The following is a 14562-nucleotide window of genomic DNA, read 5'->3' on the forward strand; positions in this document are numbered from 1 at the left end:
GTAGAATACAAAGACATGCCATATTGTAGTACCCTTTACAAAGGCATTTTAAGCATTCCCTTGTCGTCTTATTGCAATGCCAAATATCGCCTGCTGTACATTTCCTCAGTAGCCCACTTAATTGTTGAACTATACCGTTGAGCATGCCCACTAGACCAATTACTTGTTGAACTATACCGTTGAGCATGCCCACCAGACCACTTACTTGTTGAACTATACCGTTGAGCATGCCCACTAGACCACTTACTTGTTGAACTATACCGTTGAGCATGCCCACTAGACCACTTACTTGTTGAACTATACCGTTGAGCATGCCCACTAGACCACTTACTTGTTGAACTATACCGTTGAGCATGCCCACTAGACCACTTAATTGTTGAACTATACCGTTGAGCATGCCCACTAGACCACTTACTTGTTGAACTATACCGTTGAGCATGCCCACTAGACCACTTACTTGTTGAACTATACCGTTGAGCATGCCCACTAGACCACTTACTTGTTGAACTATACCGTTGAGCATGCCCACTAGACCACGTACTTGTTGAACTATACCGTTGAGCATGCCCACTAGACCACTTACTTGTTGAACTATACCGTTGAGCATGCCTACTAGACCACTTACTTGTTGAGCTATACCGTTGAGCATGCCCACTAGACCACTTACTTGTTGAACTATACCGTTGAGCATGCCCACATTGTTGCCAGTGATGGTATAGAAGAAGCTGACACACATGCCAGTGCTGCTTGTCGGTGACATGATCTGAGACATGTACGAACCTTTGGATCCAGAGGACAATGAGCTTCGTCCATTGAAATACAAGTAGTGACCTGAAATGTAGAAGGAATATTTAATATTTGTTTTTGGTCTCATTTGGTTTTTCTTTTTCAATTTACTACCTGAATAATTGCTGAAGTGTAACTTACATTTTAATTACATTTTTAATCTTGAATAAAATCAAACCTAGTAGCTCTGTCATATCAAAACGTCTGAAACAAAAACATTGTACTGTGTACAGGTGCCTCATAGAGTAACCCGACGTGTTACTGCCTACACTTTATGTGACCTACCTTTCCTCGTACCAAACGTGTGGTCCCCAGTTGGAGTTTGCCGTGATACATATCTATTCCCTGCACGGACAACCCAATCAAAGTTATCCGTCTTATCGTTGCGCCATCCACATGACCCATTCTCAAAGCTGCAGTCACCTGTATTAGAAATAGGGTCATATATGCAATGCCGACTGTAGATATAGATTTTTCAAGACATTCAATGTAAGGGCGAGTTATGTTTCATAATCTTACATGAGTTATAACGGTGAAGATAAACAAAGCATCTCCATATATCCAACGTTTCCATGGATCAACACCAGAATGTGCTGATTTCCTTATTCCTAACATTGAACAACTAAACTTATACGACATACACATCAGAAAGATATCCGCTTAATGCGCCTTACGGTTAGAAAACTGGTAACTTATTTGATCAGTGCATCAAGCAGGACGTGTATCGAATAAGGATGTAAAATATGGAAATGATAAACAAGTCTTCTGCAAACAAGCGACTTATTTTGTTTAAATTTAATCTTATAAACCTTACATTTATTTTTTACTCTAAATTCAGAAAATATATAAAACTTTGATATGCCCTTTGAGCCTATAAATCCAAGATATAAATTTGACATTTGGACCCTTGACCTAAATCCTATCAGCCAACTCCTTTTTTATTTGATGACAAATTTGCTTCATAATGTTGAAAAGTTGTGTCACACCGACGTATTCTGGTGTTAGCAGACATGGCCAGTGAGAGCTGTAATGATGACCTCTCTCTCTTTCGACTGAAGAAGGCATCGTGACAGCTGACACAGACCAGTCAGAAGCTGTCTAGAAGCAACAACTACACAGACTAATCAGAAGCTACCTAAAGCAACAAGTACACAGACTAATCAGAAGCTGTCGAGAAGCAACGGGTACACAGACTAAACAGAAGCTGTCTAGAAGCAACGACTACACAGACTAATCAGAAGCTGTCTAGAAGCACCAAGTACATAGACTAATCAGAAGCTGTCAAGAAGCAACAAGTACATAGACTAATCAGAAGCTGTCAAGAAGCAACAATACACAGACTAATAAGAAGCTGTCTGGAAGCAACACGTACACAGACTAATCAGAAGCTGTCTAGAAGCAACAAGTACATAGACTAATCAGAAGCTGTCGAGAAGCAACGGGTACACAGACTAAACAGAAGCTGTCTAGAAGCAACGACTACACAGACTAATCAGAAGCTGTCTAGAAGCAACAAGTACATAGACTAATCAGAAGCTGTCAAGAAGCAACAAGTACATAGACTAATCAGAAGCTGTCAAGAAGCAACAATACACAGACTAATAAGAAGCTGTCTGGAAGAATCAGAAGCTGTCTAGAAGCAACAAGTACATAGACTAATCAGAAGCTGTCAAGAAGCAACAATACACAGACTAATAAGAAGCTGTCTGGAAGCAACACGTACACAGACTAATCAGAAGCTGTCTAGAAGCAACAAGTACATAGACTAATCAGAAGCTGTCAAGAAGCAACAATACACAGACTAATAAGAAGCTGTCTAGAAGCAACAAGTACACAGACTAATCAGAAGCTGTCTAGAAGCAATGACTACACAGACTAATCAGAAGCTGTCTAGAAGCAACGGGTACACAGACTTAACAGAAGTTATCTAGAAGCAACGAGTACACAGACCAGTCAAAAGCTAGATACAAGACAATCGCAATCTGCAAAAAGACCAAATTAAAAGCTGTATAAAGCAAGAAAAACATGGAGACGCAAATCAATCAAGGGGAAAGCAAATAGTAATGTATACAGACAAGTATTCCCACAAGTCAAAATTTTCTAGAAGCAAGAAAAAAACCAAGCAGACACATAATTACCAAATACTGTCGAGAACGCAACACATACAAGCAATTGACATAGAATTATCAACAGTATAGTAGTAAATGTGGTAAAAGCAGCTTATTATTCTTTCCAGACCTCTCGAAAACTATGACCATGGTATTCAGTGTATTCGAAAAGGTCTGAAAACCAATTTCCCTGATGTAGGATATTTGTTTTATTTTCACCCTTATGGGGTCGATGAATTCATGTTGATTACTAGATATCTTCAAAACTAAACAATGACATATCATTAAAATAGAATGACCACCTACACCAAAACTGCATAATTACAAGAACGCTAAAGTTGTCTACATCCAGAATCATCTAAACTAATAAGAATAAAAAAAATATATATATAATTAACGCACTAGAAGCAAGATAATGATCACCAATATAACCAAAGTCAGCTACAAAAAGGGACGGCCACAAGTCATATCAAAGTTAGCTATAAACTAAACACACCGAAAAATACCAAAGCAGAGTTAAATTCACCGTTATAATCAAAGTTAGTTACAAACTAGATATAATGTTTCCAATACTACCAAATTAAACAATCTAGAATCAGGCAGCAATATCAAAGTTTTGTAGAAGCAAATAAATAATAAAGCCAATCAGAAAGAGAAAGCACTTCGGAAATATCTTACATAAATAAACATACAAACACACTGATTTCAGTATCTAAGAATACTACTTTCCAAAACATTTCTTTTCGATATTGCTAACGAAATTATTCAATGAAGAGTGTAACTGCGTACTACAGTGAATTTCCCTTTATCTCAGTATGAGGACCAGAGCGACGGACCAGTAAGTCCGGAGTCGCGGGTTCGAGCCCGGATATCGGACACTAGGCCTACTCTCGACCTGTTACATTTGGTGTCGTAGACCACTCCAAGTGGAAGTATTCGAAGCTTCCTTGGAGAGTGAATATGGGTTGGTCTGTGTTTGGGGGCAAACACGTTTAAAAGGGGCGGAATAGTATAGCAGGTTTTAATCATACATAGCGTAAATCAGGGAGTCGCGGGTTCGATTCCGGCTGGCGGCACACTACTCTGGCCCTGTTACATGAGAAAAGACGGTAGTTATTTGTTTGAGAAATGTGTGCAAGTAAGTAAAACTTTGAGGACGTGGTAATCCTGCAGACTTTAATTACCATGCGTGGGACAGCTTGCAGCCAACTGCACGTCGTCAATGGCTATATCACTCTGGATACCTCGTCCTACCAGACCTTCAAACAGGATCTGTAACAGCCGACAACAGTGGATCATATCTCTTACTATCAATATAGACTATACCACATACACTATAATGTCTACTGTGGTAGCCCGTGGCATAGTGCTTTACTTTGAAAACGATACATATAAGTGCAAGATGGAACAGAAAATGTGAGCGAGCTGTAGGTTCCAAAAAAAGTACCTCATGGGACCAACGGAATCCTTTTATTATATACATAATATAGATTCCTTATAGAACATTGACGTAAATGAAAATGTACAATCAATCAAAATATTATTAGAAAGGATAGTTGGGACCCGAACAAATTCGAAAAATCTTTAAACTAGTTATTTAGTGATTGTATTGTTGAATTTCTAATATTGAATACGTCTTATATAAATATGTATGATAGTTCGTGTCATTGCAGCTGCAGATGATATGGTAACCATTCTAAACATGCATATATCATTAAAAATGTGGAGATTTTGTCAAGTCTTCATCTACAAACCATAGAGAGCGTTCTTGACCGAACCTGTTGATGTTGATGAGTGTTTACATATTGTCAGTGAATATGAAGTTTGTTTAAGATTGCGCTCTATTGTTTATTATAAAAAAAAACTATTTAAAGAATTAACCAAAAAATGAGAATTCACTTAGTTTATGCATTCAGTGGATGATAACTATTAACAACTTAGCAAACTGTCTTTACAATTGAATCAAGGATGAACTAAATAATTCAGTTGCAAAATCGAAATTTAAAAAAAACTCACAAAAACAAAACAAGAAGGGCCCTACTCACACATATATATTGGCTATTTGATGGATATTTTGATGAGATTTTCATCTTCCGTACTAGGACTTCAAAATAACCGGGGACTACTGCTTATGTATTTTTCTTCAAATAAGATGGCTATCTAGGATCTATTACAACAGACATTTTTTAAATGAAAATAAGAACAAAACAATCCCAATGAGACATAACCAAACATCAACCTCAATATCTGAGTGACTGTGAAGCTTACCCTCTGTGCGTTGGTACTTGGCAGTGGTACATACTCCTGAAGCCATACGTTTCCTTGGTTTCCACTAAGTGTCCATATAGGTGCTCCGAAGTTTGTGCTAGAGGAGTTTTGCACGGCGTACACATTTAGAGTACCCATGGTGTTGCCATACATGTGGTACCAGAATGAGAGACATTGTCGTGATGCCGGAGTAAATACGGGAGTCAACAATCGAGCGGAGTCGCCACGCCGGCGAGGAGAGGACGCCTCAATGTACATGTAATGACCTGAATAGGTGAATGGTAATTGTGCATAAATTATATATATCATATCTATAGGATTTATCTCACTAGACCAAAGGTTGTTTCTTTCAGACAGCACTCCACAATGACACATAAGAAATTTTATGATTTTGTGACTTTGATTTCGGCTATAGAATTTTCTATGTTAATTATAACAATTATTAATGGTTATGTACATTAATTATTCAACTAAAAATTATTTCTACTTATCAAAATACAGTTGAAGGAAAATAAGTATACCTACTGGACAAGCATGTTTTGATAATAAAATCATCATACAAAGACAATTACCTGCTGAGGTTCCATATGTGTGATCGTTGCTAGGACCGGTATATCTGGATGTTGTTGCTAAATTTTTCCTCGTCCAATCAAATACGTCAGTGGATTTATCCTGTTGGTAGTTGCATATGTTGGCACTCTCAAAATCACAGTTTATAGCCGTGGATGGACTCGGGGTAGTACCTACAATAAAAAATCACAGTTTTTAGCCGTGGATGAACTCGGGGTAGTACCTACAATAAAAAATCACAGTTTATAGCTGTGGATGGACTCGGGGTAGTACCTACAACACAAAATCACAATCTATAGCCGTGGATGGACTCGGGGTAGTACCTACAACACAAAATCACAGGTTATAGCCGTGGATGGACTCTGAGAAGTACCTTCAATACAAAATCACAGTTGACAGATAAAACATATTCTTGGTTTGGTTTGAAAAGTGTAAAGACCAATAAACAGCCAGGTTCATTACTTGACATGTTTAAATGGTAGGAAAATGAAAAAGTGTCAGGAGAAAAAAACGACCAACGGTCACTAAATGGCAACGTGGGACTTGAACCAGTGGCCCAAAGTTGGAGATTTTATAGTAATATATGTTGGAACACATTGTTCGCAATTTACACATCACTCGGTGACTGCAGCCGCTCATTTCTTAGAAAAGTTTAAAAAAAAAAGTAAAAAAAATCATAGGGCAGGTTTTATTGAACTTTTATTAATTCTGTGTTAGTAAATAGGATTATACGTTAGCATAATTGTAAAGTGAATCCCCCCCAAATCTTATCGATTAATCCCCCATCATACCGCAGGGATTTAACCATGATCCTTCTGATAATAACCGAGGTTCCGAGAAAATAACCCTGTGATCTCGGAAGAATCGCTGGAAAATAGCCCTTGATCTCAGAGGAATTCAAGAAAACAGCCCTGCGATCTCGGAGTCATATTTTCATCATTTGTGTTCTTGAATATACAAAAACAAATGATATTGACAATAATACATCATGACTTTTATCAATTTTTAATGAGTAGAAGTACATCATAACAAACTTACCAGCTGAACAACTCCCAGCAAACAGGTTAACGTCATCCACAGCAATGTCTCCGAGGTAACTTATTCCTCTAACACCCTCAATAACAACCTGTATAACAAATCAAAATATCCCGAATATCTGTGTAACAGCATTTATTTAACTAGCTCAATCATAACCCGCATAACAAATCAAATTATCTTTATAGCAATAACTATTGGTTGTCATACAGTATGTGATATGTATAACTAACATTTGTCATACTGTCAGTTGCGTGCAACTTACATTTGTCATACTGTCAGTTGCGTGCAACTTACATTTGTCATACTGTCAGTTGCGTGCAACTTACACTTGTCATACTGTAAGTTGTGTGCAACTTAAATTTGTCATACTGTCAGTTACGTGCAACTTACATTTGTCATACTGTCAGCTGTGTGCAACTTAAATTTGTCATACTGTCAGTTTCGTGCAACTTACACTTGTCATACTGTAAGTTGTGTGCAACTTAAATTTGTCATACCGACAGTTACGTGCAACTTACATTTGTCATACTGTCAGCTGTGTGCAACTTAAATTTGTCATACTGTCAGTTGCGTGCAACTTTCATTTGCCATACTGTCAGTTGTGTGCAACTTAAATTTGTCATACTGTCAGTAACTTGCAACTTACATTTGTCATACTGTCAGTAACTTGCAACTTACATTTGTCATACTGTCAGCTGTGTGCAACTTACATTTGTCATACTGTCAGTTACGTGCAACTTACATTTGTCATACTATCACTTTTGTGCAACTTACGTTTGTCATACTGTCAGTTGTGTACAACTTACATTTGTCATACTATCAGTTTCTTGCAACTTACGTTTGTCATACTATCAGTTGCTTGCAACTTACGTTTGTCACACTATCAGTTGTGTATAACTAACATTTGTCACACTATCAGTTGTGTGTAACTTACATTTGTCACACTATCAGTTGTGTATAACTAACATTTGTCACACTATCAGTTGTGTATAACTAATATTTGTCATACTATCAGTTGTGTGCAACTTACGTTTGTCATACTACCAGCTGTGTGCAACTTACGTTTGTCATACTGTGCGTTGTGTGTAACTTACATTTGTCACACTATCAGTTGTGTGTAACCTACATTTGTCACACTATCAGTTGTATCAGTTGTGTATATCTCACATTTGTCATACTATCAGTTGTGTGTAACTTACGTTCGTCATACTGTCAGTTGTGTACAACTTACATTTGTCACACTATCAGTTGTGTGTAACTTACATTTGTCACGCTATCAGTTGTGTATATCTCACATTTGTCATACTATCAGTTGTGTGTAACTTACATTTGTCACGCTATCAGTTGTGTATATCTCACATTTGTCATACTATCAGTTGTGTGTAACTTACGTTTGTCATACTGTGCGTTGTGTGTAACTTACATTTGTCACACTGTGCGTTGTGTGCTACTTACATTTGTAAAACTGTGGGTTGTATGTTACTTACATTTGTCACACTGTTGGTTGCGGAGCCTCCAGGAATCTGGACTTGACCTTTAACCCATCGATTTCCTTGATTACCTGTTCGGGTCCATTCAGGAGTACCTAAAGAGTTGTTGCTACTCTTGAAGTAGACATTTAGTGCATTGATATGTTGTCCGTACATATGATACCAGAAAGTGAAACACTGTTTGATGGAACCATCTGTGGCGGGACTGATCAGACGTGCTTTATCACCAGGACGACGGGGAGAAGAGGTCTCGATGTACATATAGTAACCTTGGCCAGCTGTAAGGAAGATGTCACTTTATAAACAAATATGTTTGGAATATAACCAAGCGTTCGGAACCAGTAGTGAGGATAACGTTGAGCTCTTATATACAAACATTGTTACATGAACTTGATCTACAAAAGCAGTTATTGAAGTTTAGAGAGGTATTGGTATGATGAATACATTACATCTCTGAATTAAGAAAAAAAAGACTCACACTCGTAATTTTATCCATCCAAGTTCTCATTTTCTATGAACATTATGCAAATAATGTTTATATATATGTTTTCCAAATATAGCCTAAAGGAAATTCGAACTCCTCCTTTATGAGACTCTTGGGTCATGAAGAAGAGACTTACTTCCTTTTGTATGATCTGTAGTAGGACATGTATTAGCAGAGTTGGTCGGACCTCGCTGTAACTATTAGTTATTATATTTACTTACTTCCATTTGTATGATCTGTAGAAGGACCTGTATTAGTAGAATTGGTCGGACATCGAGGTAACTATTAGTTATTATAGTTACTTACTTCCTTTTGTATGATCTGTAGAAGGACCTGTATTAGCAGAGTTAGTTGGACCTCGCTGGCGCGTCCAATCAAAGTTGTCAGATTTGTCTTGTGTCCATGCACAGATATTTGTCTCGAAGTCACAAACATAGGCAGCTGAAAAACAAAAATATATTCAATAACTCAATTTTCAGCGATTTTTTTCAGGTGATGAAATATATATCCTTTACTGTAATATTCAATGTGATGTTATCATGCCAGTACGCCTAAGTAGGGGTCAGCTGATACTGACCGTCATCAGTCTTACACTAGACTTAATTCTGTCCTCAGACCTTACTTAAGACTTACTTCTGTCCTCAGACCTTACACTAGACTTACTTTTGCCTTTAGATCTGTGTTTTGTACAGTTAATGACAATTACTTTATTTATATCAATGTTATTAGTATTTTAAGAATTCTACAGCATGTGTGATACTGAACAAACTGGAATCTTACTTGGTGTGCTGAGAGTTGGGACAGTAGTGACAGCCGGTGTTGTACTAACGGGGATAGCTGATGATGGATTATAGGAACAGGACGAGGAGGTAAAGGTGATATCATCTATTGCAATATCACCCGTGTAACTGCTTCCTCGCACGCCAACTATCAAAACCTGTGAAGATATCATTAACGAAATAACTAACGTAATATAATGTATCATACACCAACAATCAATATTTTTTAAATACAGAATATATATTTTTTTTTCATTAATGACAATGATATAAGATCATAGACTTTACAAAAAGACAGTGCGGTGTTAAAAGGTCTGAACTCTAACCTGATATGAAGTTGTTGTACTGCCTATTGGTACTACACCGTTCTTCCATAAGTTGCCTTGATTACCGGATAGCTCCCAGATCTTGTTGCTTTGGCCACCTTGTGGCTGTATGTAAACCTGGAGTGTACCAATACCTGAACCAAACATATGGTACCAGAACTGTAGACACTGGCCAGTGGTGGGCTGGCGGGTAGAGCTCTGGAGTACAGCTCTGTTTCCTGGTCGCTGTGGCGCTGAACTCTCAATATAAATGTAGGTACCTGACAGGTGATAAAAAAACTTCTCATTATACCGATGTCAGTAACTGATGGGTAAAAGGGGCAGCATACTCATTATACAAATCCAAGCAACTGATCAGTAACAAGGGAAGTTTACCCCTTATACAGGTGTAGGTAACTGATCACTAACAAGGGAAGTTTACACATTATACAGATGTAGGTGTCTGATCAGTAACAAGGGAAGTTTACTCATTATACAGATGTAGGTGTCTGATCAGTAACAAGGGAAGTTTACCCCTTATACAGATGTAGGTGTCTGATCAGTAACAAGGGAAGTTTACCCATTATGCAGATGTAGGTATCTGATCAGTAACAAGGGAAGTTTACCCATTATACAGATGTAGGTAACTGATCAGTAACAAGGGAAGTTTATCCCTTATACAGATGTAGGTGTCTGATCAGTAACAAGGGAAGTTTACCCATTATGCAGATGTAGGTGACTGATCAGTAACAAGGGAAGTTTACCCATTATACAGATGTAGGTAACTGATCAGTAACAAGAGATAGAAATAACCCGAGTCAGTAAACTATGCTATTGGAGTATTTAGAGTATTTAGAGTGAGATGAAAATAACATGAGTTTGTAAACCATGTGTTTGGAGTGATAAGTGTGACATAAAATTAAGAGTTAGTTTACCATACCATTGGAGTTATTGAGGGTGTGATCTGACTGTGGCCCAGTGCCAGAACTTGTTGTTGATCCTGATCCAGTTATCCAATCAAAATCATCTCCACTGTGGACGTTACTCCAGGTACATAAATCCAACTCAAAATTACAGTTACCACCTACAAAATACCATTATAAAGTGAATAAAGACTTGGCTGGACTAAAGATTACGCTAAAGAAGTTGGACAAATACGGAGAAGAGAGAACAAAACTTTGTTTACATTCTAGGTAACTGCATGTTGACTGTTTTCTCATGAACACTTACTGCTCCAGCCAGTATTACAGTTACTCACAACATTGAACAACACTAACCCAAAAAACAATGGTTACTTTACAGCTATTTAACAGTCAATAGACAAGGCAAAATAATTAAATTTCATACATTACACTGATTTGTAGTTGTAAAAAGTTTGAGGTTATATTTGCATAGACTGAAATATTTGTACCATTAGTATGATCTCGCTCACGATAAACGTTTTCGCAGGAGATTTTAAAAGCGCATTGGCTGAAACTCAACAATGGGCTAATATGACAATGCGCCACATCTGAATCGCTTTATTGCAAAACTAAGTGTAAGCAGAAATCGATGCCTTATTAGTACATTGCTGAATCAATTTAAATCATAAGCATTTATTTATTCTCAATATCGTTTGGGATGAACATTCCTTTCGTATTTTTTGTCTATGACTCATAACTTTAAATGATAGTGAAAATAATGCTTAACAGTTTCTGTTGAAACAAGAATTCCACGAAAGTAGATGTGTCGCCTGCACAGCATCACAAAAAAATAGTTATTTACAGTTGTAAATATTGTTAATAATTAGGTGAAGTAATCAAGTCCCGTAACTCTTGTAAATATTGATGGATTTTAAGAAGTATCTAACCCATCTAAGATCTCATTGATATAAAGCCATATACCAGATTTGGTTTCAATCGGCCAATATATACTAAAGTTGTCAAACGAGAACCATCTTTCAACGATTTTAAAGTCTTGTAACTCCTGCTAATATAAATTAATTTTGAGAACTATCGAACCAATCTAAGATCTTAATGATATAAAGCAACATACCAAATTTTGTCGAAATCAGACAATAAATACTAAAATACGAGCGAAAACCACGGATTTTACTGTTTTGAGGATTTTAAAGTCCCGTAACTCTTGCAAATATAGACGGATTTTGACCATTATTGAACCCATCCGTGATCTCATTGATATAAAACAATTTAGAAAGTTTGATTGAAATTGAAAGATAAATATTTAAATTATCGAGCGGAAACCGCGGATTTCTCTGTTTTGACAATATTAAAGTCCCGTAACTCTTTCAAATATTGACGAAATTTAACCATTATCGAAATCATCTGAGCTCACATTGATATAAAGCTATATACCAAATTTGGTTGAAATCGAACAATAAATAATTAAGTTATCGCACGGACACCATTTCCCGGACGCCTACGACGCCGACACCGACGCCGACGCCGACATAATACCTAGGTGTCGCCCTTGCGTTGCAGGCGACACAAAAATGGTAACATGAATAGACAATAGAAAAGTTTGTGTTGAATGAAGAGAGGATTACCCCTACAAGGCATTAAGCTGGAAGGAGACAAGGAGGATACATACCTAATGTAGATGATGAGCAGGCACCATTCTTTGCAGAAACATCGTCGATTGCAATATCCCCAACGTAACCAGATCCGCGTGTAGCCTCAAACACCAGATTATAAGCGGGGGTATTAGGAGGCACACCATAAGTGGCTTTTACCCAGCGGTTACCTTGGTCACCTACAACCAATCATTATCGACCTATAATGAAAGCTTCAGATTCCAAAATAAGACGTTGTATTGAGACAGTCTTTAAACACAAAAAATGATAACTAGAAACTCTTTTATGCAACTTTCCATGATATTATAAACAAACTGATAAACTTATCCAGAACACTTACCTTGTTTGGTCCAGACCGGGTTACCATTACTGTTTCCGTGGCGGAGGTACAAACTCAGAGTTCCGGTCTGCCTTCCATACATGTGATACCAGAATTCAATACAGATGCTGTTCTGGCCAGTGGCAGGCTCTAGAGCAGATATAAAGCGTGCTACATCACCCTGTCGTCGAGGAGCAGAAGCCTCTGTATACATGTAGTGGCCTACAAAACAGAATAGCATTGTTAGATAGATACATTCGTTATTTATTGGGGGACTTTCCTATACATATGAGGTGTACCTTGGTACATGTACAAAAAGAAATCACGATTTACAAATACACACTTCCTACAGTGTTTTCCATATTAGTGTATAACGTCAATTCTCTACTGGTATTGTATAGCTATCTATCATTTGTTTTAAATGGTCGATTGTGTAAGGGTTTTTGGGTTATAATCGATTTCTCGATACAGAATGATTGGAAAATCCCCGAGAACGAACGTCATGATGTTATAACTTGGAACGCGACCTATAAGATGACAGCGGTACACAAATAATTGAAAGCGAAAAAATAGAATGATATGGGTGAACGCACATTATTGCTATTTCAAGCATGTGTTATCTATCTGATATTTCATAAGTGATGACTGCTTTGTACAAAAGGTTTTTTGACAAAAGGAACCTCTCACATGTGTAGTAGAGTTTTCAGCTGCTTAAACTATACTTTTTCTGACTTACCCCTTGAGCTACCGTATGTGTGGTCGTTGGATGGACCCGTGCCCCTAGTACCAGTCGACCCACTCTTCCTTGTCCAGTCAAACTTATCAGTTTGGTCTTGTGTATAGCCACATAGATTTGCATTCTCAAAGTTGCAGCCAATAAAACCAGACAAACCTGGACCTGAAGAAAGTTAGCATATTCTCAACACTAGAAGAATAAGTTGAAAAAGTCCTTTTAAAATTTTGAGAACAAAAGTAATCTGTTTATCATTATTATGTATAAAAATATAATCCTGAACTGAATCATTCAATAGAGAAGCTAGTAAACTCAATATAGGTACGAAAGGTTCTATGTGACATCTGAATTACCTTGTTGACAAGGTGCATTTGTAATTGACACATCATCTACAGCAATGTCGCCCCGGTAACCATTTCCATAGGTGGCTTCTAGGACAACCTTAAAACACCAAACACAAAATTATCAAATAAATTGATAACTGAAAACTGTATCCTTACAAATTTGTCTGGTGTGTTGTTATGTTTTTGTCTGGTGTGTTGTTAACTGTTTCATTTCCTTTCTCCAACATAGCTCCTAGCATACGCATACAAGATACCCAACATCGGTTATAAAGTTGAGCTGACTTTATAACTGTAATAAGACAATGCTGAATTTTGTATTTACATTTAACCGACAATTCGGAATAAACCCTATTTAGGGGATGGATTTAAATACATGTGTACACAGAGAAACAACTACTGACCTATAGCCTGTACTTTGCCACATTTCTGTTCTGATCTCACAAACGTAAAATGCTTGTGGTAGAATTTAATGATTTAGACCATGAACTTGAATAAGCGTTATCACTTTAAACACATTCTAGACCTAATGTTCTTGATTCAAAATCAATGAAAGGTGTCTTAGCGTCTGTTTTAAAAGACACCAAGATGTTGAGGTGTCAATGTAAATGTAAGGTACAATTTGCCTCATCTAATTATATAACTTCAGTGGCAAGAGTTTCCATAGGGATTTTGGTGTCCACTAAGAATGTTATATGTCTGACAATGTATTCCACCTTATTGAGCAATCAGTCCCAAACTTCAATATAAACAACTAGGGCTCTAGGGA

General features: G+C 37.3%; 1 protein-coding gene across 1 annotated transcript in view; it reads right to left on the minus strand.

The window, feature by feature from the left end:
* Window positions 1-14562, minus strand: part of LOC138329562 (MAM and LDL-receptor class A domain-containing protein 2-like) — a 112874-nt gene that overhangs the window by 88455 nt on the left and 9857 nt on the right. The window contains exons 19-33 of the mRNA XM_069276637.1: window positions 13806-13893; window positions 13456-13617; window positions 12741-12941; window positions 12418-12579; window positions 10769-10912; window positions 9850-10109; window positions 9525-9681; window positions 9051-9185; window positions 8258-8538; window positions 6771-6858; window positions 5735-5905; window positions 5163-5428; window positions 4079-4166; window positions 1072-1209; window positions 668-831 (exon numbers count right to left, since the gene is read on the minus strand). Coding sequence (XP_069132738.1) covers window positions 668-831; window positions 1072-1209; window positions 4079-4166; window positions 5163-5428; window positions 5735-5905; window positions 6771-6858; window positions 8258-8538; window positions 9051-9185; window positions 9525-9681; window positions 9850-10109; window positions 10769-10912; window positions 12418-12579; window positions 12741-12941; window positions 13456-13617; window positions 13806-13893 — 2505 coding nt within the window. The remainder of the gene's footprint in view (window positions 1-667; window positions 832-1071; window positions 1210-4078; window positions 4167-5162; window positions 5429-5734; window positions 5906-6770; window positions 6859-8257; window positions 8539-9050; window positions 9186-9524; window positions 9682-9849; window positions 10110-10768; window positions 10913-12417; window positions 12580-12740; window positions 12942-13455; window positions 13618-13805; window positions 13894-14562) is intronic.

This window comes from Argopecten irradians, chromosome 8 (genome assembly GCF_041381155.1).
Source record: "Argopecten irradians isolate NY chromosome 8, Ai_NY, whole genome shotgun sequence".
Lineage (NCBI taxonomy): Eukaryota > Metazoa > Mollusca > Bivalvia > Pectinida > Pectinidae > Argopecten > Argopecten irradians.